The sequence below is a fragment of the Cydia strobilella genome, chromosome 11 (genome assembly GCF_947568885.1).
Source record: "Cydia strobilella chromosome 11, ilCydStro3.1, whole genome shotgun sequence".
Taxonomy (NCBI): Eukaryota; Metazoa; Arthropoda; class Insecta; order Lepidoptera; family Tortricidae; genus Cydia; species Cydia strobilella.
Window position 1 is genome coordinate 6,816,146 of NC_086051.1, and position 27,270 is coordinate 6,843,415.

Sequence of the window (27,270 nt, forward strand, 5' to 3'; positions counted from 1 at the left end):
CTGAGAGCAGAAAGTTGTTTAAATCCCGATTGAAATGGTGCCAAAAAAACCAGGATCAAATCAAGCTCGATAAGTTGGCATCATTTCACTCTAAAAAGGATTTTAAGCAATTTTGGAAGTGTACGAATAGGATGAACACTAAACCTGGTCGTCCCGCGAGTGTCGATGGTATGTGACCCCAAACAGATTGCAGAGGTTTTTAAAAATAAATTTTTGGTTCGCTCACCACTAGGACCATCACTTGCAGGGTGCGAGGCTGAGACCATCGCGATCGGGACAAAAATAACCGCCGAGGATGTCACTAAAACGATAAAGAAAATGTCTGGAGGCAAATCCCCGGGTCACGATGGTCCCAGCATCGAACACCTACAATATGCGGGCCCACACGTACCTCGGGTTTCCAAGACACTTTCACAAGTCTTATTCATTCTAATGATGACATCGATAAGATAAATAAATTTCATTATTTAAGAGCATCGTTGGAAGGATCTGCGGCCTTAGTTATTAATTCTATTGAGTTTTCTGACAGCAATTACGAGGTAGCATGGACACTCCTGTGTGAGCGGTATGATAACAAAAGGTTACTACTGCAAAATCATGTATCAGCGCTGTTTAACGTTGAGCCGATCACGAAGGAGTCGTCCGTTCATTTAAAACGGCTTGTGGATCAAGTAAACAAAAATCTTAGATGCCTAGAATCCCTAGGCGAGCCTGTCAAGCAGTGGGACACGCTCCTTATTCACATCATTAGCAACAAATTAGACACTACGACATTTCGTGAGTGGGAAGAACATAAAGGAAGCTTTGATAAGAATGTACCTATTTCATTTGATAATTTTATGACTTTTATGCGTAATCGTGCAGATTTGATTGAAACCTTAGAGTTATCGAGCGCCTCAGGCGCCGGTCAGTCTAGTCAGCCGGCTAAAATCGTATCTAAACATAGGGTTTTGCTTTCTACTCAACCCACTGAACACTGTGTCACTTCTCAGTCTCAATTATGTCCGAAATGTAATGGTGAGCATAGCTTAAATAACTGCTCTCAGTTTCTCGCGTTAAGCAACATCGAGCGGCTTAATTTGCTGTCGAATTATAAAGTTTGTTTTAATTGCTTCCGACGTGATCACTATGCAAACCATTGCAAAGGCAGGCTGTCGAATATGTAAGCGTAGGCATAATTCACTCGTTCATGTCACAGAGCATACGCAAAAAACGGAATTTAGTTCGTGCGAGCGGCCATCGTCGTCAGCGCCGGCTACCGCCTCCGTCCCTGCATTATCGGCTCGCATACGAGTAGCAACTCCACACTTGAATGCATCTGAACCAAATGTCGGACTACTAACTACTGCATTAATTAAAGTATATGGGCATGACAATCGCGAGATCATAGCCAGAGCAGTTTTGGATAACGGCAGTGCGTCTTGTTTTATGACTGAGAAGATGTGTCAGCAGTTAAATGTACATACTAATCGAGTAAATAAATCGATTACAGGCATAAACAAATTAAAGTCACGTAGGTAAAATGTGTCAGGTGCCAAGTAAATCCTTAGATGACACCTACTCGACTTATTTAAATTGTTCTGTTTTGTCCTCGATATCTGACGAGATGCCTTATCAACGGATGGATATATCACGAATGAATATTCCGTCTAACATCCGTTTAGCTGATCCTAACTTTCATAAACCTTCCGAGGTCGATTTTTTAATAGGGGCTGACCTATTTTGGAACTTGTTAGGGTCGCATAAAATTGAATTAAGCGATGGACAGACGATACTGTTTGAGACTAAACTAGGGTATACAGTCGCAGGCCCAACAAACAGCGGTCAAGTATCGGCCCCTTCGCGTATTAATTGTTGTTTTACAAATGTCACCTCTTACGCCAGTAATGAAATGCTTGACGATGAGACTCGAACCCAACTCACGCGGTTCCATCAGCAGCCTGCAAAGGTCTGCACTAAACAATCTCATTATTCCTCGAACAACAACGACTTAGATAGAAAATATTTCACTAAGGTTTTCACTCGGCGTCATTCACGTTAAAATAAAATCCATGTCTTCTGAAGATTTTACTTATTAGGTACATACTAATAATCTAGCACTGCTATTATTAGTTAAGTTTTTAAATATGTAAACTCATTAGTGTACTAGCTTACTTTGGCTGTCATAAAAAAAGCTCTTGTGAAAGTGTTATATCTTAGCCATTTTTCGTATGTTTTCGTACTAAGTACATCTAGTGCTAGCAGGCGACTTTACTAGTTATATATTTACGAGTACTAGCTAGCATTACTCATTATTTCAGTTGTACTGTACATACAACGGGTGCATACAATGACTTATCTATAAGCGCAGCTATAATTCGCAAGCTAATGCTGCAGCTAGTGATTCGATTATTTTCTAATGTTAGTTCTGCGTGTCCTTCACATTGGAGTTTCATAGGAAGCTGGGGTAAAGTCAACCACATATTATTTAATGAGAGCTGGGTATTGTAATATAATGTTTATCGTCAATGACCTCAACACTGGTTTGGTTGCCACTTCCCACTGGCTTTAATTTCGTCCCACCCAGAAGAATATATTGCTGCCATTTATTTCAATGATGCTGCAAGGTAGCTGCTACCTCTCCATCGGTGACCGTCTTCTTTCATCGGCATCGATTCACGACCTCGAGGAGTACGCTACATTGGCCACTCACAGTCCGTCAGCATTGAGCAGTTGCGGCAGCAGTCAAATCATGAAAGAAGCTTTGGAACCTTCCACCAGAGCCTGAGTGATATACACACGCTCTGCAACTTGACGCCGTTGTGCTCGTAGAAGAGAAGATACCTCTTCACATTCAGTAACTTGGCGGCCCGCTGTTATGATGTACTTACTTCCTGCGTAGAGCAGTTTGGTTGAAAGGCAAGCTTTCAACGCCCGGGGGCATGTTCACAAGAAAGCACACCTCCGCGGATGCTGGCAGTTTATATATAAAAGATAATGTAGCTTCTTTTGTGCTTTTGCATGTCAAACGTCACTTACTCATTTTCCACAAGAAATATTAAACACATATATTTTTACATTTGGAGTTATTTTTAATATAAACCCGTCAGACCCGTAAACAGGTAGTGACCCTGCCTGTGAAGCCGATGGTCCTGGGTTCGAATCCCGGTAAGGGCATTTATTTGTGTGATGAGCACAGATATTTTTTCCTGAGTCATGGGTGTTTTCTATGTATTTAAGTATTTATATATTATATATATCGTTGTCTGAGTACCCATAACACAAGCCTCCTTGGGCTTACCGTGGGACTTAGTCAATCTGTGTACCTAAGAATGCCTATAATATTTATTTAATTATTTATTTATTTATAATAGCTTCAAATCCATATTTATCGCCTTAAATCAAAATCTGATAAATGTGACATAGCACGTTCATCCACTCACGTCTTCATTATTGTTATTTATATTTAATTTCTCTAAAACAGTTTCATTGGCTGAATGAGTAATGCCGTTGACTATTGGCAGTTTTAGAACGAAAAAGTAAAATATATTATAAAATTAGAGGCAATCCCGCTGATTTCTTTTACGAGTACTTTAATTAACAAATCCTTTTAAAATTGTTGCAGTTTCCTAAAATATGTTTTTTCATAAATATTGCATTTTTATGTTTTTCGTTATGAAAGTACAAAGTCATGCAAAGTCTCATATTGAAAGTAGGTTCTAAGGAAAAAATCATGGCCATACTTCTTATTACCTTAATAAAGTACTGATTATGCAAATTTGCCTTGTCTTATTTTATCCCTTTGTTAACAATCTTCTATACTAATAGCTCTAGTTTAGCCTATTGTGTCTGATGGAAAACTACGGAACCCTACATTGAGCATGGCCTGACATGCTCTTGGCCAAGGTCGCGGTGCGGTGTAGTAGTCTGTTGTCACACTCTTACAATGCAGTCCGCCTTGCAGGACTGCGGAGTAGGATATAGCTCACACACTTCCTACATTGCAGTCCTCTTGGCCAAGGTCGCGGTGCGGTGTAGTAGTCTGTTGTCACACTCTTACAATGCAGTCCGCCTTGCAGGACTGCGGAGTAGGATATAGCTCACACACTTCCTACATTGCAGTCCTATCTACCAGAGGATCTACCACGAAAGACGAAAATCGAAATTTCGCTATCTGCCTCCCTATCGCTCTTGCGATAAACTAGAATATCTAGAGGTCCCTCCACACTCATGCGCGAATCGCGGCTTCGCGCCGTGATTCGCGCATGAGTGTGGAGGGGCCCTTAGTGATAAATTGCTCCAGACTACGCGAACGCGAGTGTGGAGTCGATTTCGCTGATTAGCGAACTAGACTCCACAGTCGCGATTGCGGCTTCGCGCCGCGATTCACGCACGAGTGTGGAGGGGCTTCAGGTTTTAACGCGACACTTTTTAAGCTCTCATACGAATGGGGCGTTAAAGAAGCGCTTGAATCTGCCCGCACTAAATTCGATTTAAAGTTGAAAATCCAACAACGCTTGATAAAAAGCGCTACCGCCATCGTGTGAATAAACACACACGTTTCCATTTGTGTCATTCAAAAGGGCCCTCCACACTCGTGCGCGAATCGCGGCGCGAAGCCGCGAACGCGAGTGTGGAGTCTAGTTCGCTAATCAGCGAAATCGACTCCACACTCGCGTTCGCGGCTTCGCGCCGCGTAGCCTGGAGCGGGCTAAACGCTTTTTTAACGCGCGTTAAAAAAACTCTCGTCCTTATGGGGCCTAATCAAAGTACCCCATACGCACGACAGTTTAAAAGCGTTGCGTTATCGCCCTCCAGACTATGTGCGTGAATATTAGCGGCGCGACTTCGCGGAGAGAACATTCGCGACGTTTACATATGATTTCACACTCGCACAATTTCACGGCGATTTCGCAGTTTGGTTTGCGGCACAAGCCCGGTCCAGACTACGCGGCGCGAAGCCGCGAACGCGAGTGTGCAGTCGATTTCGCTGATTTGCGAACTAGACTCCACACTCGCGTTCGCGGCTTCGCGCCGCGTTTCGCGCACGAGTGCGGAGGGCCCTATAGACATAGTATATACAAGCATCAGCTGATCGAACTGTTGGGCCCCATACGCATGAGAGCTTAAAAAGCGTTGCGTGTGTGACGCAACCATAAGTAAGAAGGAGAAAGAGATATCGCTTTCTCGCTCTTACTTATGGGTGCGTCCCACACGCAACGCTTTTTAAGCTCTCGTGCGTATGGGGCCTTAGTCATTTACGGCATCATACGTTTTAACCATGAATGTAGGGCCCGCTCCAGAAAGCCCTCCACACTCGTGCGAGCTTCGCGCCGCGTAGTCTGGAGGAGGCTGAAGGCGCCGCCGCGAAGCCGCGAACGCGAGTGTGGAGTCGATTTCGCAGATCTGCGACGCTCGCTCCACACTCGCGTTTGCGGCTTCACACCGCGATTCGCGCACGAGTGTGGAGTGAGATTTAACTGTATTGTTTGTCCTTGTCACATTTTTTTTAATTCCGCACTGTAAATTTAGTATGGTTTATGGTGGGCTACAAATCTTCTCGACCAATCATATTGTCGCATTGCGTATGTTCTGTCCCTCACGGGCGCACGCGTATGTAATGCTAGGTTTATGCAGGTTTATGCATAAAGCACTGCAATGGCAATACCAATTATGGATGGTATAGAAAGGATGCCAATCTCTTATGGCAGAATTGTTGCAAAAGTGTCCGCTTTGAGCTTTAAATAATAGTTACTAATCTCTCCGGTGGCGCTAGGTAGGCTCTGTGACCAAAGAGTATTGTAATATATAGGAGACTCTATAAGGCCCCTCCACACTCATGCGCGAATCATTCGCGCCCTTATGACATGAACATTATGAGGTATAATAATGTAGAGATGAAATGCGGAAGGGCCAGCAAATAACCCGACTAAATTACGTAGGTTTTTTTTTATCTTTATTTATTTATAGAGGGTTTTAAGTTTTAAACAAATGCCACCCTCATAGTGGCTCTCTAAAAAAACTACAACAGACTAACTTTTACTAGGGTCAATAGTATCCTGGCTTGTCCAGCCTCAGAAGAGGCTGGGCTTCTTTATAATATGGTCAAAGACATCATTTAATTTAGAAATTACGTAGGTTATTTGTGGTATGTTGTCAGGAATGTTAAAACGTGTTTTTAATTTTGTCGCATTGCGTATGTTCTGTCCCTCACGGTCGCACGGGTGCACATCTATATAAAATACTAGGTGTATGGTCTAGGTACTTCAGTGTATGGTGGCGCCGCCTATTTACTGTTTTTTACGGTCACTTTTTGATACATGAAGATTCATTTCTTTACCTCTACCTTCCATAATACCAATACCACAACCTCTTAAGGTCCCTCCACACTCATGCGCGAATCACGGCGCGAAGCCGCGAACGTAAAGGGCCCTCCACACTCGCGTTCGCGGCTTCGCGCCGTGATTCGCGCATGAGTGTGGAGGGACCTTAAGTGTGGCGTCACCTTAAGTGTGGCGTCGATTTCGCAGATTGTTCACGCCTTCGCTCCTAGTTCCCCGTTTTTTGTCTGTTTATTAGCCCGCGTCAAAGGAGACGCGAAGCGCGAACTGGACTAGGAAAGACTCCCATTACACACTATTTTGACTCATATGTGGCAAGACAAATAATAATTATATTATATAAAGCGGCTATATTTTACGGTTTTACAACAAAACAAAATAGAAAAATAGCTAAATCACGAATGATGCCATAGATAACTAGCAGTTAAACTCGATCAGCTGATGCTGTTCCGCCATCTTGACGCGAACCAAACTGCGAAATAGCCGTGAAGTTTGCTAGTGTGGAGTCATACGTCAACGTCGCGACATGTTCTCAGCGAAGTCGCGCCGCGATTCGCGCACATAGTCTGGAGGGACCTTTATCACCGGAATGCACCTAAAGGTCTATACAGACAGTGAGTATTATATTCTTTGATACAGACGGGGATAACTTTTCGCCAATCTGATAAAATTTACCGATCATATCAAGCCGTGCGGACGCACCGCCATTTTAAGCTCGCTCCAGACTACGCGGCGCGAAACCGTGAACGCGAGTGTGTAGTCGATTTCGCGTCGTGATTCGTGCATGAGTGTGGAGGGCCCTTATTTGAGCGCTCTAAATAGCTAAACAACATTATATATTTTGGTATCGTTGCGTGTGTGGTCCTTTGCGATACTCGCAGATTTCTGTCGGTATCGGCCGATATATGGGCCCTCCACACTCATGCGCGAATCGCGGCGCGAAGCCGCGAACTCGAGTGTGGAGCCTAGTTCGCTGATTAGCGTAGCGTAGCGTAGACTCGTCCTTATTATCGCTCCGTCTGTGATGAACTTAACTCAAAGGGCCTCGTGAACACCGTACCCACCGAAGTTCGCGAATTGCGGGCATCTTTCTCTGTCACTCCTAATGACGCCTTCACTGGAGTAAAAGAGAAAGTTGCCTGCAATAACGAACTTCGGTTTCCGCGGTAGGCATTCAATATTCTCACCAAACATGGCTACTATAAAGGGCCCTCCACACTCGTGCGCGAATCGCGGCATGAAGCCGCGAACGCGAGTGTGGAGTCTAGTTCGCTAATCAGCGAAATCGACTCCACACTCACGTTTGCGGCTTCGCGCCGCGTAGTCTGGAGCGAGCTTTAGACATAGTATAGTAGTTATAGACATGAAACCGAGCAACTAGGGGTAAGAGAAAGACATATTCATGTATTGACAGATTAATGTATGGCAGCATAATCCTTTTTCTCTTTCACTCTTATAAAAAAAAAACGGTATTTCGCCATCGCCTCCTACCTATGCTGCCATAACCCGACCATGAAAAAAAACCCGGTCGGTGATAAGGACAAAGCATGGCACTATTTTCTCTTTCCTCTTATAGGAATCGCAATAAGACTATCTTTCTCTATCAAAGACTTGGCTACTATAGTTTGTCAAAGGACTGTCTCATTTCAAACATAGACAGAGATAATCATACTATCTTTGTCATACAAGTACTAGCACCCAAAAAAAAAGGACGAGTATAGTTTTTTTGGTTCTTATTTACTGCCAATTTGGTTTGATCAACTATCGGTGATAAGGACAAAGCATGGCACTATTTTCTCTTTCCTCTTATAGGAATCGCAATAAGACTATCTTTCTCTATCAAAGACTTGGCTACTATAGTTTGTCAAAGGACTGTCTCATTTCAAACATAGACAGAGATAATCATACTATCTTTGTCATACAAGTACTAGCACCCAAAAAAAAAAGGACGAGTATAGTTTTTTTGGTTCTTATTTACTGCCAATTTGGTTTGATCAACTATATATGAGCTACCTAATAGACCTAACACACTACCGCCCCGCACCGCGACCTTGGTGCGGTAGTGTTGTATGACTTTAAAAATATACTTAACTTCAGTCCAGACGGTGACAATTTTTCGCCAAATCTGATTAAGGTTCCTGTACACCATGGCCCAGCGTAGACCAGTCTAAGGGACGCAGCTATGCGGTGGAATGAGATAGGAATATCACTTGCTCCCTCTAACGCATAAATGCGTCCCTTGAAATGGCCTACAGTGGGCCATGGTGTACAGGAGCCTTTAAATTGGGCTCGCCCATAGAAGGTAGGATCATATAGAATTGGCCGACCGCGTGCGCCCGTGAGGGATATAACATACGCAATGCGAGTAATGCGACAATATGATTGGTCGAGTAAATTTGTACCATACAAATTTACGTTGGTGAATTTAAAAAAAATGTGAGACTGAAACAAGGACAAACAATTATAACGTTTTCTCTGCTACTCCTACTGAAAAATACTCAAGACTATCCCGTTCTGACAGTTCCCCCACCACTATTGCCTAATCCAGTTTTATACTATAGTTGGTCAAACCAAATTGTCAGTACATAAGAACAAAAAAAACTATACTCATCCTTTTCTTTTAGGTGCTAGTACTAGTGTAAGACAAAGATAGTATGATTCTCTCTGTCTATGTTTGAAATGAGACAGTCCTTTGACAAACTATAGATTCATGGGCTCGCTGATTAGCGAACTAGACTCCACACTCGCGTTCGTGGCTTTGCGCCGTGATTCGCGCATAAGTGTGGGGGACCTTTAAATTTAGAGCGCTCAAATAATGTGAGACGTAGCTTTAAACTTCCCTAAAAATAATGAAAATATTTTTTTTTATGCATAAAAAACCTATAGCCCCTCCACACTCGTACGCGACTCTCGGCGCGAAGCCGCGAACGCGAGTGTGGGGTCAAGGTTCGCTAATCAGCGAAATCGACTCTACACTCGCGTTCGCGGCTTCGCGCCGCGTAGTCTGGTACGGGTTCAATAATCATAAAGGGCCCTCCACACTCATGCGCGAATCACGGCGCGAAGCCGCAAGCACGAGTGTGGAGCCTAGTTCGCTAAACAGCGAACTAAAGGCGAACTAGGCTCCACACTCGCGTTCGCGGCTTCGCGCCGCGATTCGCGCATGAGTGTGGAGGGCCCTTTATAATAATTATATTTGCCATTAAAATGTCATAAGCCCGCTGCAGACTACGCGGCGCGAAGCCGCGAACGCGAGTGTGGAGTGGATTTCGCTGATTAGCCACTCGACTCCACACTCGCGTTCGCGGCTTCGCTCCGCGATTCGCGCACGAGTGTGGAGGGTCTTTATGAAATAACCAGCACAGTGCTTATTTTTTGGCGCATGGCAACATTAATGAATCGTACACAATTTTTTTTTGCGCATGGCAACATTATTGAATCGTAATCCTAAAAATCGTCGCCCCATCCCTAGAATATCACTCTATGTGTCAAATATTTATAGTCTGTGGTCTGAAGCGGAAAGTGGACGCCAATTATTGGGCTGTACATTCTTGGGTTGAGCAATCCTGGGTCGAGCATTATCGGTACGGGCCAATAATATGCGGCCAACAATCGGCGTCTATTAAATGGATTCGAATTATTGGGTCGTGTATTATTGGGTTGAGCGTTATCAGGGTGTACAAGCTCGGTCCGAGGCAATAATATGAAGCCACTGTTTGAACAGGGCAATAGTGTACAACCCCATAATACGCGTCCAAAAAAGTGGTCGCCAATTATTGGGCTGTACATTATTGGGTCGTACATTAACCGGACTCACACACACTAACCTCGATGAAGGTCGAAGGACGTCAAAATTTGACATATTTATGAATTTTTAAACGTTTTACGCTATAACTCGAATAATAACGTAGGAAGTGACGAGCTGTATTTTTCTTTTCATAAACCGATGACAAAAAAATAATATAATATGTTAGCGACTAACGGCTAAATTTATGCCATTCTTCGTGTTTCATCCCTTTTGTGTTGAAAAATAGAGGAGAACAACTCATGTTTGCACAAATGTGATCAAAAGTGTATAAAAATTTATAAACAGGAAAACACAGCTGGTCTCTAAATTTCCGAACGGTTTTTTGACTCTGACATTGACATTTTAAACGTCAAGTTAACATTCCAACCAAAATATTGCAACCCACGTGTTTTCTTTAATTTTTGCTATTTTTTTAAGCATATAAAAGTGGAAATGTCTATGAACGAAGAAGACATGGACGCGAGATCTAGTGAGAGTGAAGATGAAAGCATGGATGAAGAAGAAGGTGGGGACGGTGATGAACCCAAGACTTACCTGCCGGGTCAACCACTTAAGGAGGATGAACAGCTAGTGTGCGATCAGTCGGCGTACGTGATGCTGCACCAGGCACAGACTGGCGCACCATGTCTGAGCTTCGATATAGTCAACGATAACCTGGGGAGTAACAGGGAACAGTTCCCAATGACCGCCTACCTGGTGTCCGGCACGCAAGCTTCTAGTGCCCATTTGAACAAGTAAGTATTGAGATAAAAAGGTTTTATCAAAGGATTAAGATTTGACTACATTATAATATGCTATGTATTAGAAGTTCCGAATTACGATATTTCGAACATCATAAACCTAAAATCACATTTACAATTGGGTCTATTTATTTTGTTACCTTTATTTACCGACGTTTCGACACAGATAATCATTTATTTAACTTCAGACAACAATGGTCCACAATGATACAAATTAAACATTACAATTAAAATTAAATTAAAATAGGTTATAAATAAAATTAACATTACATAAAAAAAAATTACACTAAATTATATATGTACAATCATTTACTTGCTGGAGCCCGTACTTGAACACTTACACAGTGGCTCATATTTGGGCAATCCAGCCGGTCTGCGATCATGGCAACAAAATAAATAAAGGTAATTCGCGTTAGACCCAATTGTAAATGTGATTGATTATGTGTTCAAAACGCGAAAGTTTAAATGTAAGCCTAATTTACACTGTTATATTTTGTTCCTAAATTCATAATTATATGTATACAGCTGTATGGTGTTTCTTAAAATTAATTGTGTAAGTAGATATCCCAAATTATTGAAATCCATGTGGATTTTGGTTTCTTTCTTTGCAAAAAACCTGCCAAGTGCGAGTCAGACTCGTGGTCCAAGGGTTCCGTACATTAAACATTTTTTAACAATGTATTTTTCCCTTTTGAGGTATGCAACCCTAAAAAGAACATTTTTCTAATAAAATTGATTAATTCAGTATTCTAGTTGTAAAGATGTCAAACCTGCACCCAACATCCAAACCTGAGGCAGAGGAGGACGAGGAGTCTGACGAGGAAGATGATGACGAGGATGAGGAGAAGAAGGCACAGATGACCTTCTCCTTCATCAAGCACCAGGGCTGTGTCAATAGAATTAGGGTAAAATCTATTTTTTTTTACTGCATTAATAATGTTTGTTGTTAGAAAGATAATATATGAATTATACATTATATTATATTGTTTAATACTCTAGCAGCTGAAAGCTGATGCGTATATATTGTATATCACTGCACTTGGTTTTTTTTTTACAATTAATGTTCATTGTGTTAGTTTTCTTTGTGTGTAAAGACATATGCATGCGTACATGCCATATGCTTGAAACACCATTGATTTTGGCAATTTTTTTGTATATTCAGCCTATTAATGAAACGTAAAAAACTCAATTCAAATTTAACTTCTTCATCATAGTTTCTCTGGCATGCATGCTTAACAAAGACCATCCTTCAAAGTTACATTAATAGCCGTAACACACCCCACCTCACCGCACCAAGGTCATGGTGCGCCGCACCCATAAGTGAGACCGAGAAAGAGATCTCTTTCTCACTAATAGGGGCGACGCACCAAGGTCGCGGTGCGGTGCGGTAGTGTGTAAATCAGAATGTAATGTGAATGTGTTAAAAATATTGAATGAGTCTTTAAATTGCAGACATCAAACTATAAAAACTCTGTACTAGCAGCGAGCTGGTCAGAATTAGGTAGAGTAGACATCTGGAACATAACACAGCAACTGCAAGCCGTGGACGAGCCCGCCCTGCTGGAGCGCTATAATCTAGACACTGTGAACAACCCAGTCAAGCCTCTGTATTCATTCACTGGACATCAACAAGAGGGCTTTGGCATAGATTGGTGCCCAACTGAAATGGGGGTAAGGTTTTCAGTAAACACAAGTTAGTTCACAACTACTACACACACTACTATACACTAGAGCAATTTAACATTATTCTTTGACTGCTAGAGATAGTAGAGATATCAGGACTTTTGATGGAAGGCTATTATAATGATAAAATTACTGTTCAGCTTTGGCTTTGTATTTTTTAGATTTCTTGTTGTAATTACTGTGGCAACACCAAAGTCACAGTTTGAATTTGAATCTTGCTCTGTCACAAGCTGTCAGAGCCAGTATGTCATAAGCCTACTACCAGTTAACACTGTGTCGCGCCATTCTCGCTAAGTTTCTCGCAATTTGTTAAAAGCACTACTGCTAATATTTAGACTACTTTTAAAATCAGTGCTGTGTAGCCGAAGTACGCCGTGCCCATCCGTGAAGTGGAGAATCCGAGGTCTAAGTTGGACGATCAAGGTAACGGTTCTAAGCTTACCTCTAGCTTGCGACAAGGGCAGCCCGGGACCAACACCAGGGTCTACAACGGAGGCCAACGGTTCAAGCCCACAACCCCGGATTGCCAGGTAACTTCGCCCTACACTATTTCGCACTTTAATTTCACTTCATAGGTTAATTTTAGTATAGCACAACTTTCTTGCTCGACCGGCCCCTAAATCTCATCCCTTATCGCCCCCCTTTACAGTCCATTCTCTCGCCAATGAACATTTTGGTCTTCGAACCGGATAATTTGAAAAGTGACCTTTGGTTTTTCGTTTGTCGTTCTGTGTTGCTTATTCAAATTCGCTTGGTCATACATATCGTCATATCATTTGTTTAATTCAAAAAGTTGAAGGTAGACTTCTAAAAAAGTCGAGGGTAAAGCAAGAAAGTTGTTGGTAGTGTAGTAGTGCTTTTACTAAACTATTCGTTCACTCGTGGTTAATACTGTCGGCAACATTGTCATAGCTGTCAAGTGTTGACGTTAGCTGTCAGTGTCACTATATACATATAGGTTCGGTACTTTGTTATTATTTTGCATTGCAATTAGTTTTGTTTTTTTTCGCCGTTTTAGTGTGTTTATTTGCATTTAAAACAATATGAGTGTACATGGTGATAGTGATCCGGAGCCCGCGACCGTGGACATGTTCCGTGTCGCGCGAGGGTACGCTATTTTTCGTTTGGAAAACATCGAGAGTTCCGACTTAAAAGGTTATGATGAATCGGACATAAAAGATTTAGAAAAAGACTTTCACAATGCTCAGTTGAGGATCTTACGTCCGCTGAAACCTGAAAGACGTGTGGAAGAGTACGAAGTTACGAGGGAATTCGAAAGTAAGTTGAAATCGGTAAAATGTAGGTTGAGACAAATGGCCAAAAGTGAGATGAGTGATAAGTCGGATGTGAAACCTTTAACGCTTGAAAATAATTTAGCCAAGCTTCCTAAAATAGCGATTAAACCTTTTGATGGAAAATTGGAAAGTTGGGTGTCCTTCAAGGAGCTTTATGACTCCCTCATACATAGTCGGGGCACAATTAGTGACGTTGAAAAATTGCATTACCTATTGTCAAGCGTTCAGGGTTCCGCACATGATTTAATAAAATCTTTTCCTTTGTCGGGTGACAATTATAGTAGTGCTTATGAGACGCTGTCCAACTATTATGACAGGAAGAGGCAAATTGCTGTCATGTATTATGAAAAATTGCTTAACTGTGAGTTGGTCAAAAACAAAACAGATTTGGAAAGGGTTTTTAGAACTTTTAATGAAAATTTAAATATTTTGTCCAAATTTAACCTCCCCGATAAGAACTTTATGTTGTACTATTTGCTGTGGGGAAAGCTAGATGTTGCGACTCGGGAAGCATTTGAGTTACAACTCACTTCCAGCACCGAGGTTCCGAAGTTTGAAGAATTAAAAAGTTTTATCGAGAAGCGGAGCAGGGCGTTGGAGAACTCAAGTGTAAGTGTCAGGCCTCCATCTCAGAGTGTTAAACCGGTAACAAAAAATAAAATGGCTCTTGTCGTGTCGACTCCGGCAACACCGACCTGTGTTTGTTGTTCCGGTCAGCACAGTCTTGACAAATGTAGCAAGTTTATAAGTCTTGGCAACGATGGCCGCTTTAATTTTGTAAAGGAGAAGGGTCTGTGCATTCTATGCTTCTCAAGTGCACATAAAGTGAAGACTTGTCGGGCTTCTCGCTGTAGTGTGTGTCATCGCTCACACCACAATTTGTTACACTTCACCAAGAATGTTGAAGCACCCACGGGCACAGAGACTACAACTACACCACCTAGCGGTAGCACGAGCAGTAGTAGTAGTAGCACGGTTTTAACTGCTATGGCGGGAGAGAATACAGTCTTCTTCGCTACTGCCAAGGTGTTAATTCGGGACAGTTCTGGTGTCTTCCGCCCAGTGCGTGTGCTTTTGGATGGTGCTAGTGCATGCAATCTTATGTCAAAATCCTGTGCAGACATGCTAGGGTTTGAAACTTCTGGCCAACACACCGTGTTTGGCATTGGCAATTCGCCCTGTCAAACATTTGGCTCACTTTCATGTGAAATCAAGCCAATGGGGAATAAACCCTCTTCGCTGAGTACTAAACTCGAAGCTTTCGTTTTGTCGCCGGTGTGTGCCGACCAACCTCCACAACCTGTCGATTCGTCGGGGTGGTCGCACACCAAGAATTTATCGCTGGCTGATCCTGAGTTTGCCCGTCCGGCGCCGGTGGACTTGTTGCTTAATGCACAGGTCTTCGTTTCGTCGTTGTTGCCCGGTATACGGCGCGGGGAGCCTGGACAGCCTACTCTGTTGAAAACCATCTATGGATGGGTCGTTATGGGTGAGTGTGACGGGAGTCAGCTCACAACAAGCGCTCTCGTATCTTATCGCAACAATAATAAACATTGTTTTTTCGTGTCGAGTCCTTCGCAGATCTTGTCGCTCGATGACTCCATCAAGAAATTTTGGGAGTTAGAAAACGTTAGTTCTCCGACCAAACCTTTCGTCTCGGAGGAGGACCAACGCTGCGAGGACTACTTTCGTACAAACTATTATCGCAATAAGGAAGGCCGGTTCGTAGTTCCGTTACCATTTGTCGATCCCGCGAACAAACCTACCTTCCTCAATTCACGCGAAATCGCTTTCAAGCGGTTCACGTCGTTGGAACGCAAATTGAATTCCAACCCCGAGTTCAAAAGGGCGTATGTGGAATTTATGGCTGACTATGAGTCTCGCGGTCACTTGGAGGAAGTGGAACCTCCTTCCACAAGTGAAGGCCACTTCTATTACATACCTCACCATGGAATTCAGCGTGACTCCGTCACCACTCCTCTTCGCGTGGTTTTCGACGCAAGCGCTAAGGACGCTAACGAGGTGTCCTTGAACGCTACTCTTCTCGCTGGGCCCAAGCTTCAGACCAACATCTTCGACCTGCTCACACGCTTCCGCTGGCATGCTGTTGTCTTCACAGGTGACGTGAAACAGATGTACAGGCAGATCCTGGTCTCTGAAAAGGACGCAGAATTCCAGCGCATTTTGTGGCGGCCCTCTGCTGTCGGTCCTGTGCGCGACTACCGTCTCAAAACGGTAACCTACGGGGTTTCTGCTGCGCCATTCCAAGCGCTTCGTACAATGGCTCAACTGGCCAGTGATTCTGCAGCCGAATACCCAGGTGGTTCAACTGTTCTCGCTCGTGACATCTACGTCGACGACGTCGTCACCGGAGCGGACTCTGTCGAGCAGGCGCGTTTACTCCAGCTGGAACTTACAAACATATTGTCGTCGGGGGGTTTCCATCTGAGGAAGTGGACCTCTAATAGTAGTGAGTTCCTGGAGAGTCTTCCGTCTTCTGACCTGTACTCGGAAGATTTTAAAAATTTCGAAGAAATGACTGACATTTCTCTAAAGATATTGGGCTTGCTATGGCAACCACAATCTGATTCCTTTCGCTTTCGTGTAGCATCTACTCCTAACGGTCGATGCACAAAACGCACCATTCTGTCGGAGATAGCTAGAATCTTCGATCCATTGGGTTTCCTCTCGCCTGTAACATTTCTCGCCAAGTATCTGATGCAGTTACTTTGGGTCTCGGGCGTTTCCTGGGATGGAGATGTCCCGGAAAGCATCAGTCTGGAATGGCAGGAATTTAAAACTCAACTCTCTTCGCTGAGTGCTGTAGCTGTGCCTCGCCGTTTGTTCGGGAAATTCGACGTGCTACATCTCCACGGATTTTGCGACGCGTCAGAACGCGGTTTCTGTGCCGTAATCTATTGCCGTACAGTAGCTGGGGAGGGTGACGTCGACGTCCAGCTGGTGTGTGCTAAGTCCAAGGTCGCGCCGTTACGTAAATTGTCCGTGCCGCGACTTGAATTGCTCGCAGCGGTTCTACTGTCGGACTTGATGGCTTCGGTCGTGGAGGCTTTGAAGCCTTTCCACTTGGTAGATAGAATCATCGCATGGTCGGACTCAAGTGTGACGTTAACCTGGATCAAGTCGTGTCCGTCCAGGTGGAAAACGTTTGTGGCCAACCGTGTGAGTCACATCCAAGACGTCATTCCTCCCGACTCCTGGCATCATGTTAGAACCACTGACAATCCAGCCGATTGCGGATCTCGAGGCTTGCTTCCCCAAGACTTGGTCAACCAAACGTGCTGGTGGAACGGACCTGGTTGGCTCCGGGACCCTTCCGAAAGCTGGCCCAAGTCAGCACTAGCGCCTGATAGGGATGTTCTTCAAGAAGAACAAAAGATTACGGTCCTTGTAGTGTCCAATGACAACGCCTTCATTGACAATTTATTGGAGAAGTTCTCGTCGTTAAGAACGATTCAACGTGTCTTAGCGTATTGTCGCCGCTTCGCGAACAACGCGAAGAACCAAAAGACGACCGCGAAGTTGTTACGCGGACCTTTGACACCTCTCGAAGTAAAGCAGTCACTGATGCTTCTTGTGCGCTCCGTGCAACAGCGCAGCTTCGCTCAGGAAATCGAAAAGATTGCGAACAACCATTCGAACTCTCTTCCAAAAGCGTTCCGGAAACTGTCCCCATTCACGGATGACGCGGGTCTCTTAAGGGTGGGCGGTCGCCTGTCGCGAGCTTCTCTCGACTTCGACGTGAAGCATCCGTTGCTTCTACCTCGCGACAATCGTCTGACCTTCCTTCTTGTCGACGACTATCATAGGCGGTTCATGCATCCAGGCATCCAAACGCTTCATAACTTGTTGTCACAACACTTCTGGATCATGTGTCCAAAACGGGCAATCTACGCAGTGGTATCAAAATGTATGAAGTGCTTTCGGGTGCGGCCACTGGGTGCCCCTGCGCCGTTCATGGGCGACCTGCCGTCCTATCGAATATCCCAACTTAAGGCTTTCTCGAGCGCAGCGGTCGATTTTGGCGGGCCTTTCGACATCGCTCTCGGGCGCGGACGCGGTAACAAGACGTACAAGGGCTATATTTGTGTCTTTGTCTGTACCGCAACAAAGGCCATTCACACCGAGCTTGTCACCGAGTTGTCCTCGGATGCTTTTCTCGCCGCACTTCGGCGTTTCGTCGCTCGTCGTGGTCGGTGCAGCCGGTTAGTGTCTGACCAAGGAAAAAATTTTGTCGGTGCGAACAACATCTTGCAACGTCTAGTGAAGGATGCTGCCGCACACCATACAATTGCCTTCGAATTCAACCCGCCAGGTAGCCCACATTTCTCAGGACTCGCTGAAGCTGGAATTAAGGCCGTGAAAACACATTTGGCGCGTGTCGTCGGGAACCAAAGGCTGACGTATGAGGAATTTTCGACGGTTTTAACCCAAGTTGAGGCTTTGCTCAACTCGAGGCCACTCACTCCTCTCAGCACTGACCCCAACGACCTGTCGGCTTTGACTCCGGGTCATTTCCTCACCACGGAACCCCTGTCGGTCGTACCTGAGGAAAACCTGTCAGACGTTCGGGTTAGCCCTCTCCAACGCTGGAAGCTGCTTCAGAAGATGCACCAGGACTTCTGGAACAAATGGTCGAAGGAGTACATGCATACTCTCCAGCAGCGGATGAAGTGGCACGACAGACAGCCCAACATCCAAGTTGGCGCACTCGTGCTCGTTGTGAACGAGCAGACGAGCCCAATGAAGTGGCCCCTGGGTCGCATCACCGATACACACCCCGGATCTGACGGGATATGTCGTGTGGTTACTGTGCGCACGGCCACAGGGTTGTACAAACGGCCTGTGGTCAAGCTGTGCCCACTGCCTGCGTAGCCGCTTTAGAGCGCTACCTTTGTGCTGTCCGTTTTTCGTTTAGTTTTAATATTATCGCACTACCTTTTTTGTTATTTTCTTATCTTTTTCGCTTAGTTAAAATACAATTGCATTTTGGTAGGCGGAATGTTCAGCTTTGGCTTTGTATTTTTTAGATTTCTTGTTGTAATTACTGTGGCAACACCAAAGTCACAGTTTGAATTTGAATCTTGCTCTGTCACAAGCTGTCAGAGCCAGTATGTCATAAGCCTACTACCAGTTAACACTGTGTCGCGCCATTCTCGCTAAGTTTCTCGCAATTTGTTAAAAGCACTACTGCTAATATTTAGACTACTTTTAAAATCAGTGCTGTGTAGCCGAAGTACGCCGTGCCCATCCGTGAAGTGGAGAATCCGAGGTCTAAGTTGGACGATCAAGGTAACGGTTCTAAGCTTACCTCTAGCTTGCGACAAGGGCAGCCCGGGACCAACACCAGGGTCTACAACGGAGGCCAACGGTTCAAGCCCACAACCCCGGATTGCCAGGTAACTTCGCCCTACACTATTTCGCACTTTAATTTCACTTCATAGGTTAATTTTAGTATAGCACAACTTTCTTGCTCGACCGGCCCCTAAATCTCATCCCTTATCGCCCCCCTTTACAGTCCATTCTCTCGCCAATGAACAATTACAATAACACAGTTAACTGACCATTTGTGAACTTTATTGCAAATCTGTAAGGTCTATCTTAGCAATGCTCAGTTAAAACCTTCACTCCCATCGGATCTATTCGACCAAATGCAAGTATTGTTTATTGCGATGTTAACTAATTGCTGTAGCGAATGTGTTAACGTTAGTACATTTGTCACAGATGATATCAATATGCTTTTAGGTCCTAGCTACTGGAGATTGCAGAAGAGACATTCACATCTGGAAACCAAATGAGGCTGGCACATGGGATGTTGATCAAAGGCCTCTTGTGGGACACACTAGTTCCGTTGAAGACTTGCAGTGGTCACCAAATGAAAGGTAACAAAAAGAACTCATTAAAATAATGTAAGTAATGTAAGTGCTGAGTATTATGTTTTTTGCTTACAGTTACACTACTCAACATTATTCATCATTTTGGGGACCAAATTCACATGTCTACTGCCTGAGCCATCATCTAAGATCTAAGACAGGGTCTCCAAACTTGTTGAAATGAGGGTCACGGCCAAACCTGTCTCTCTTGCATCCTTTATGCGGGCGAGATTGTATGGCATTTGGCCCTCCCGCTTCCTTCCTTCATGCCAGATTGGAAGGCGTGTAAGCCATAGTTTAAAAAGTCATTATAATTCATTTCTATTTTTTCAGAAATGTGTTAGCTTCATGTTCTGTTGACAAAACAATCAGGATATGGGACACAAGAGCGGCGCCAAGCAAAGCCTGCATGTTGACTGCCGAAAATGCTCATGAGAATGATATCAATGTCATATCATGGAATAATAAGGAGCCTTTTATAGCTAGTGGTAAGTAATAGTAACATTGTTTATCTGCCTGCCTTTGGAGCTAGCGAAAATTCCTATTACCTATAATTATCCGTTTTTGATAACTTGATATCATTTCTCACTGAGATGTGTATCGGGTACCATACGTAGTATTGGACCAGTGGTATTATATCGGAACTCTTGTTTAATCACAGGCGGCGACGATGGATTCCTCCACATATGGGACTTGCGGCAGTTCACAAACAAGACGCCAGTCGGCACGTTCAAGCACCACACGGCGCCAGTGACGTCAGTAGAGTGGCACTGGGCCGAGCCGAGCGTCCTTGCGTCGGCCGGAGAAGACAACCAGGTGGCGCTGTGGGACCTCGCCGTGGAGAGAGACGACGATGAAGTCGTCGATGAAGAGTTAAAGGTAATATTACTGTGATTAATGCCACTGGGTGTAGCATCCTAGAACCAGGTTAAAACAATACGCGAAAACGGCTGAACACACAGATATTAAAATGAAATTTGGCATACAGATAGTTACCTGGAATGAGACTATTACACTAAGGTAAGGATAGTACGAGAATATGGAGGGAGGTTTTACTCGACTTTTACTAGGCGAAGTCGTGAGCAGGTCAGTGGCGGATTAGCCACGTGGCAAAAGTAGCAAATGCCACGGGCCCCGCGCGTTTAGGAGCCCCGCGCATCTACGCATTGTGGCCGTAAAAAAACCCAAGTTTCACTTAATTCACTTCGTCCGACAAATTTTAAACAATCCATGGGCCCTATGATAGAATTTGCTACAGGCCCCGCGCTGGCGTAATCCGGCACTGAAGCAGGTGTTAGTACTACATGAGCAGGTAGTACTGTACATAATTTCATTTATTTAATTTTGTCATGAAGCGTTGCATACGTGTAGAAAACATAAAAGCCAAGCATTAAGGATCCGTTTCGCCAGAAACAAACACCTGTGGTCTTGCATTTAATAGCTTACAACCATTTCCCTGGGTTATTGACCACATAGGTACGTGTCATTGGAATTTCAAACTTATCCCGATAAAAGGGTTGATATGCAAAAAAGTCTAGAAAACAAACCAGAAATCTTCTAAATTGCTAGTTTCTTTCGATGTTTAACATTTATCATATTATCTTTCAGAATCTGCCACCACAACTGCTGTTCATACATCAAGGGCAGACCGACATCAAGGAGCTGCACTGGCACAAACAGATCCCCGGAGTCATCGTCACGACCGCCCACACGGGCTTTAACATATTCAAAACTATTAGCGTTTAAATTCATAAAATTATAAAACATTCAACATCTATTTATTTCTTCAACATATTACAAAATAACGGCCATGATTTTTTGATGATTCGTAAAAAATTAATAAAATTATTAGCTTTTATGCACCATAGCTAAATTCACCAAGTGTCGAATGGTAGGTCGGCCATGAGGACAGTTCTGAAAAATAGAAAAAAAGAAACAGTGGAGTATCTCGCCAGTTAAATATATTATGAAAACTAGACTAAAAAGTCTTGAACAATCTTGAATATTACGGAACAATCTTACACAAATCAACCTATTGAGAGGCGAAAACCAACTTGCCGGTAGGCCAATAAAAATGAAGCGAGAAAGCTGCAACACGCATAGCTAGAGACGGCCAACTTACGACTCTAATTGCTAATTTATACGAGTAATTAATTTACGACGCCGTGAGCACGTTGGTTTTGGCCATTTGGCCCAAAAATAATCTCACAGTAAGTTAACATTCTTTCTTTATAATATTGAAACTCGGGGTCGTGAGGTATGAGATTCGAGATATTTATTAGTTTTATTACCCAGGGGTTGTCAATTTCTGCCATGTGGTCTACCAGTACTTTCATATCGGCTTTGCTCAAGGCCGTGCCTATCATGACTGATTTGCGGCACGCTCTAGAAGCGAACATCGCCCTTACTCTGCTTGGCCTACAGTATTCTGATGACGATTCCTGTAAAAGAAAAATAGTTTTCTGTTAAAACAAACAACTATAAGTATTTTTTTTTATAATACGTTGTTTCAGGAAACAGGACCTTAGTAGGGTGAAGCCAGACGAGCGTAATTTTGAGTTGTGATTAGTAATTTTGACTTCCGTTGCTCAACTTCGTACGGCGACGCAAAATGAGTTGTCTGCCGACATACATTACAATTTCTGCAGCTGTAATTACGCAGCTCACAACTCGCAAAATTACGCTCGTCTGGCTGCACCCTTACCACGCAGCCTTAGCTTCGCATGTGTTAAATCTTAGGTACCAACCGCTAAGATCAATTTTTCTTTGCCAATGATGCATTTCATTTTAGATACTAATACCACAGATTATATAATAGTTCTTACGAGTTATTGTTATTGGATGTATAAGAGGTGTAAAGTCGAAAAAAAGTGCTGCCAAGTAAGACGGCCGAACTAGATGGCGGCTGGCGCTGACGCAAAGATATATAATATGTAAATCCGTATAAGATAAATAAAGTCACCGCATTATGTAATGTAGCTTATGTAGCGACATCTATTGCAGCTGTCAAACTGGGAGGCAAGAATTTTTGTTAAGCTCTACATCTCTTTTACGATAAATCGCTCTTTGCTAATAATACTAACCCTTAGCATAAATAGTAACTCTTCGATATCTTCCTTCCCAAATATCCAATTTTTCGACATAGGAATAGTCAAGAGTTTAACCCTTTTGGTTGGAAGGGCATCTTCATTTATTTCAAACGTGAATCCATTCTTTTTGAAAATGTCTAAGTTGTCCATTAGTATTTGTTCGTTGACACCCGTGAGTTCAAGTTGCTGCGGTCTGTAAGTACAAGAATGAATCATTAGGTATAGGTAAGGTAAACTGAACAAGGGTAGATGCACTTTAGCCTTAGGTGCACTGGAGGAAAACCTTACTATTGGGATCGTGCACGACGACAGCGCCACACAGCTGTTACAACTATAGGCCCGTATTTTGTCACAACTATTACGAGAAGTAAGTAAATCGTAATAATTTCAGTGAATTTTATGCGGTTTTTACCTATGAATAGAGTGATTCTTGAGGAAGGTTAAGGCGTATAATTTATTAAGGTTTTGTGTAAATTGATTGAAATATTATGACATTTGCTACTGAAGTCAGGGAAAAGAATCAAGCTGGCTTGAGATATAACAACACAATGTATGGTGGAATTATCTCTCTTTCATTGGCCTACAAAAAAGTCCGCGATGGTGTATGTCTATTCTTTTAAGGATAACTTACTATAACCAAAAATAAGAAAATTACATAAGTTGAAAAAAAAGTATAATTTTCTGTTACATTAAACTGCAACTGTTATTAAAACAAACAAAAAACCAGACTGTTTACATATATTTTTTAAATGGTCTTTTCACTAGCTTTCATTTGGTACCCATATCCATATTGCTATAGAAAAAAAAACAATCCTTTCCCTCCCTTTTTTCATTAGCGGGCGCCATTTTCAAAATGTATATAGCCCATATGAGATGTGGCTGAATTCGTCAGAATTGTGTTAGTGACATAGGCTATATAAATTTTGAAAATGGCGCCCGCTAATGAAAAATGGGAGGGGGGGGGGATAGTTTTTTTGGATTGTTTTTGTTCCGCCAAGCTACTAAGTAGTGAGTAGTTAGAGTGTATAGTTGAATAATGCCTCCCCAAACTAAAAGGCGGCTTTTTAGTTTGGGGAGGCAGTATGCAGCCAAAAATAATAATTATTATTACCCACTTACATGACTAGTTTTTGACTTGTTAGCTCTGTAGTTTTCTGTAATGTTTCAAAATTATAAATCTCATCAGTAGCATGCTGATCTATAATAAACAGATCATCTTCTGATTGGGTGATTATAAATCCTAAGTTGAATTGACCTACAACAATCATCTTTTTGAATGAATCTTGAGATATTTCTTTACTGAGTTCTTCTTCACATTTTTTATTAAATACAGGGTTTATAGTAGTTTTAAATTTTATTCTTTCTGGTGCAGTCGTATTAGTTTGTTTACTATTCATTTCTGCTAATGCTTTTACGTGAGCTAGAGATGTTTTCATAATCACAGTTTTTCTGTTACATTTACCTAAGTCTTCCTTATCTGTTACTACAATTTTTGATTTATTTTGTTTGCCTTTTTGTTCAAGGTTCAGGCTATTCTTTTTCTGCAAGTCTTTATTATTGCAATGATATGTGTGTGATTTTTCAACCACAACATCAGTTAACTTTCTAATTTGAGTATTTGGGACATTATCAGAGTCCTCTAAATACATGATGTTTTCTGTTACATTTTCAGATGATGGACTTAATTCATTAGTTTCATTTGATGGATCTGCGTTATTTGTTTCATTTAGTGTTTCTACTGAATCATCAATGGTAGTTTCATTTTTCACTGTTTCATTATGTTCTTCTACTGAGTTATCAGAATCTGATGCTTCTATTTTAATACTTTCAGATTTAGAATCCTCATGTAGTTCATCCTCATCATCATTCAATTTGGTTGTTTTGGAAGATATAAAGTCCAACATTGTGGTTGATTTCCTTTTCAAATCTACTTGTCTTGTTTCTGCCCTGCTTCTATTTTCTGATTGAGATGTTGATACAGGATTCTTAGAAAAACGCTGAATGAAAGAGTTGAAAATTCTAGGCTGATCTGTTTCTGGCTTAACATTATCAGTTTTTTGACTGTAAAGATTAGCATTTGGTTCTATTTTTAAGGTCCTAGGTATAGCTTCAAAAAGTTTTAATAATGATGCCTTCATAACATCTAATATAATTTTCTCTTTAGTAAGGAATAGTTTTCTTTTGTCTGGTGTTACATTTACATCAACAGATGTTCTATCTAAGGTGATGTTTAAAAACAGGAAAGGATACTGGTGTGGATTGTACTGTCTGTAAGTTTCATTGATAACTTTCATTATTTTTGTTGGTTCACAGGGTCTTGAATTGACATAGAAAAACTGTCTGTCTGTGCTAGAGCGGCCACTACCGTGAGCACATGATGATATGAAACCTGTGAATTCTACAGGATCACTTACATTTTTATAGCCCTGTGATTTTTGAGAGAAGGTCCTAGCTTCTTGTGAGTTCTCAACACATGATTGATCAGCATCATTAGACTCTTCTGACAAGTCTATCTCAACATCTTCAAGTACAACAGAGTCTTCACTCTCCTTAACATTCCCTGAGAGCCCTTTAAAAATATTATCCTTGATATTTGAAACCTGCTCAGGCTTGATTTCTAGGATGGATTGCAATTGTTTTGTGCCAAATACACAAGCTATGTTGTCTTTGTAGGAAACTGATCCCTGTGTGGCCACCACTGAAGTCTTAGAGTTGGAACTTGTTTGGTTAGTGCATGTGATTCTGCAAGGTAGAAATGCAATATCAATATTATTAATTGAATAACAAATTAATTAACTGAATAATCAGATATGAAAATAGACTTACTTGACTCCCAATGATATAAGGCAATATGCATATAGCAGCTGAGTCATTTTATTGAATTCCCTCTTGGCATTCTTATGAAACTCTTTCTGCCTGACTGGTAGTGAAGCAAATAAATTTGATAAACTGACTGTGGTTCCAACTTGCCGCGAACATAAAGTCTTCTTTACAATATTTCCTTTATGATCATACTCCAACTTTGTTGCTGAAACAGTAAGTATTCAAATTTGACTCTAAGCTCATCAAAGTGATGGAAAAGATTTTCAAAGTTTTTTGACTACACTCTTTTGACACATCAAAAGAGCGTAGTAAATTTTTTGTACTTAGTAATTTTTTTTTGGCTCACTGTTTAGGTTCCGTCATAAACTCAAGGATCCACATCCAAAACAGTTAAAAAGTAATATATTCTAATGCTAGTGTTATGCAATATAAATTATAAATTAATATACATACCATGCTCAGAACTCTTGTGCCTGGTGACAATGATGAGGTTTGCCAGCGCACATAGAGAACTTAATGCCTCTCCTCTAAACCCAAAGCTAGACACTCCCAGTAGATCTGAGTACTCGTTTAGTTTGGAAGTGTGGTATTTTAAAGCTGAAATAATATATAATATTAACCATGTCAATATTTAAGTGAGTAGTTACCTATTTATTACAAAATAGGTTGGTACATTTGGTTTGGTTTATGGTAAAATATAATTATATCTTATGAACTTACTTAATGCTGCAAAATTATCTTCGGTAACACCAGACCCATTATCAGCCACCTCTATCAGATCTATTCCATGATTTTTAAATCGTATGTCTATATTTGTGGCCCCAGCATCTAGCGAGTTTTCGACTAGTTCTTTTACTGCTACCGCTAAACTAAGCACTACCTGCAGGATGTATAAACTATGTTGTAAAAAATTAAACAAAATCTACTTGGTTTATAAAATTGATGTGATTATTCCGAAAAATAAAAATTAACATCCGGTCGTTACTTACTTGACCGGAGCATATCTTGTGCACAGATTCTACATTAATGGGCTTTATGGATGTAACCTTTTCAGTGTCCTTCTTATCGTCATGATTATCCATTTTATTTTAGCTTACAAATAGTAAAATTAAAACGAAAATATCAAAATAAAACTAAATTCCCCGCAAGTTCAATACAACGTAGTCAACGTAGTAAGCTGTCAATAATCAACTGTCATTGTCATTACTGTCAATGTTATACTATTCAAGTAGTTCTTAAAACAGCCCATACGAAAATATCAGAAGTTATTAATACACTCTTAAATCATGAATCTAGTATAACATGGATCGGTCATGAGGGGTGGGGCGAAATGACCGAACGGGATAGTCTTATTTATATTTCAGTAGTAGTGACAGAGAACAATATATTACTTTTTGTCTTTGTCATAGTTTCACTTTTCCACCGCTGCCACAACCGAAATTGTGGCAAACAAATAAGTACGTGACATGTCATGCTTGTTCGTTGCTTGTTTAATTTGAAATTGTGCTTTCTCTTATAAAATGTGTTTTGAATTGAATTGAATTGATAAAATAATGGTTCCTCTTAACGCAATGTGAGAATAACATCGTAAAATTACGTTACACTCAAAGCAATGTAGAAT

At 42.0% G+C, this 27,270-nt stretch overlaps 2 protein-coding genes across 2 annotated transcripts; one reads left to right on the forward strand and one right to left on the reverse strand.

Annotated features, from left to right (window-relative positions):
• Positions 1–10,489: 10,489 nt before the first annotated feature.
• Positions 10,490–21,508, forward strand: LOC134745434 (glutamate-rich WD repeat-containing protein 1). The gene is made up of 7 exons (XM_063679468.1): positions 10,490–10,862; positions 11,614–11,773; positions 12,321–12,539; positions 19,610–19,746; positions 20,071–20,225; positions 20,399–20,616; positions 21,346–21,508. The coding sequence occupies exons 1-7, from the start codon at positions 10,561–10,563 to the stop codon at positions 21,481–21,483; spliced, it is 1,329 nt and encodes a 442-aa protein (XP_063535538.1). The 5' UTR covers positions 10,490–10,560; the 3' UTR covers positions 21,484–21,508.
• LOC134745433 (mismatch repair endonuclease PMS2) lies at positions 21,494–26,813 on the reverse strand. Its single transcript, XM_063679467.1, has 8 exons — positions 26,639–26,813; positions 26,370–26,529; positions 26,103–26,246; positions 25,653–25,854; positions 23,946–25,568; positions 22,821–23,019; positions 22,029–22,178; positions 21,494–21,651 (listed from the first exon to the last, which is right to left on the reverse strand). Exons 1-8 carry the CDS (start codon positions 26,729–26,731, stop codon positions 21,586–21,588), a joined length of 2,637 nt encoding a protein of 878 aa, XP_063535537.1. The 5' UTR covers positions 26,732–26,813; the 3' UTR covers positions 21,494–21,585.
• Positions 26,814–27,270: the final 457 nt, after the last annotated feature.

Bases quoted from the DNA above. Each gene is read 5' to 3' on its own strand.
- LOC134745434 (XM_063679468.1), top strand. From the start codon at position 10,561: ATGTCTATGAACGAAGAAGACATGGACGCGAGATCTAGTGAGAGTGAA. The intron at 20,226-20,398 runs GTAAGTAATAGT...GTTTAATCACAG, and splicing joins GGAGCCTTTTATAGCTAGTG to GCGGCGACGATGGATTCCTC. The intron at 20,617-21,345 runs GTAATATTACTG...ATTATCTTTCAG, and splicing joins TCGTCGATGAAGAGTTAAAG to AATCTGCCACCACAACTGCT.
- LOC134745433 (XM_063679467.1), bottom strand. From the start codon at position 26,731: ATGGATAATCATGACGATAAGAAGGACACTGAAAAGGTTACATCCATA. The intron at 25,855-26,102 runs GTATGTATATTA...TTACTGTTTCAG, and splicing joins GCACAAGAGTTCTGAGCATG to CAACAAAGTTGGAGTATGAT. The intron at 25,569-25,652 runs GTAAGTCTATTT...TCTACCTTGCAG, and splicing joins CTTATATCATTGGGAGTCAA to AATCACATGCACTAACCAAA.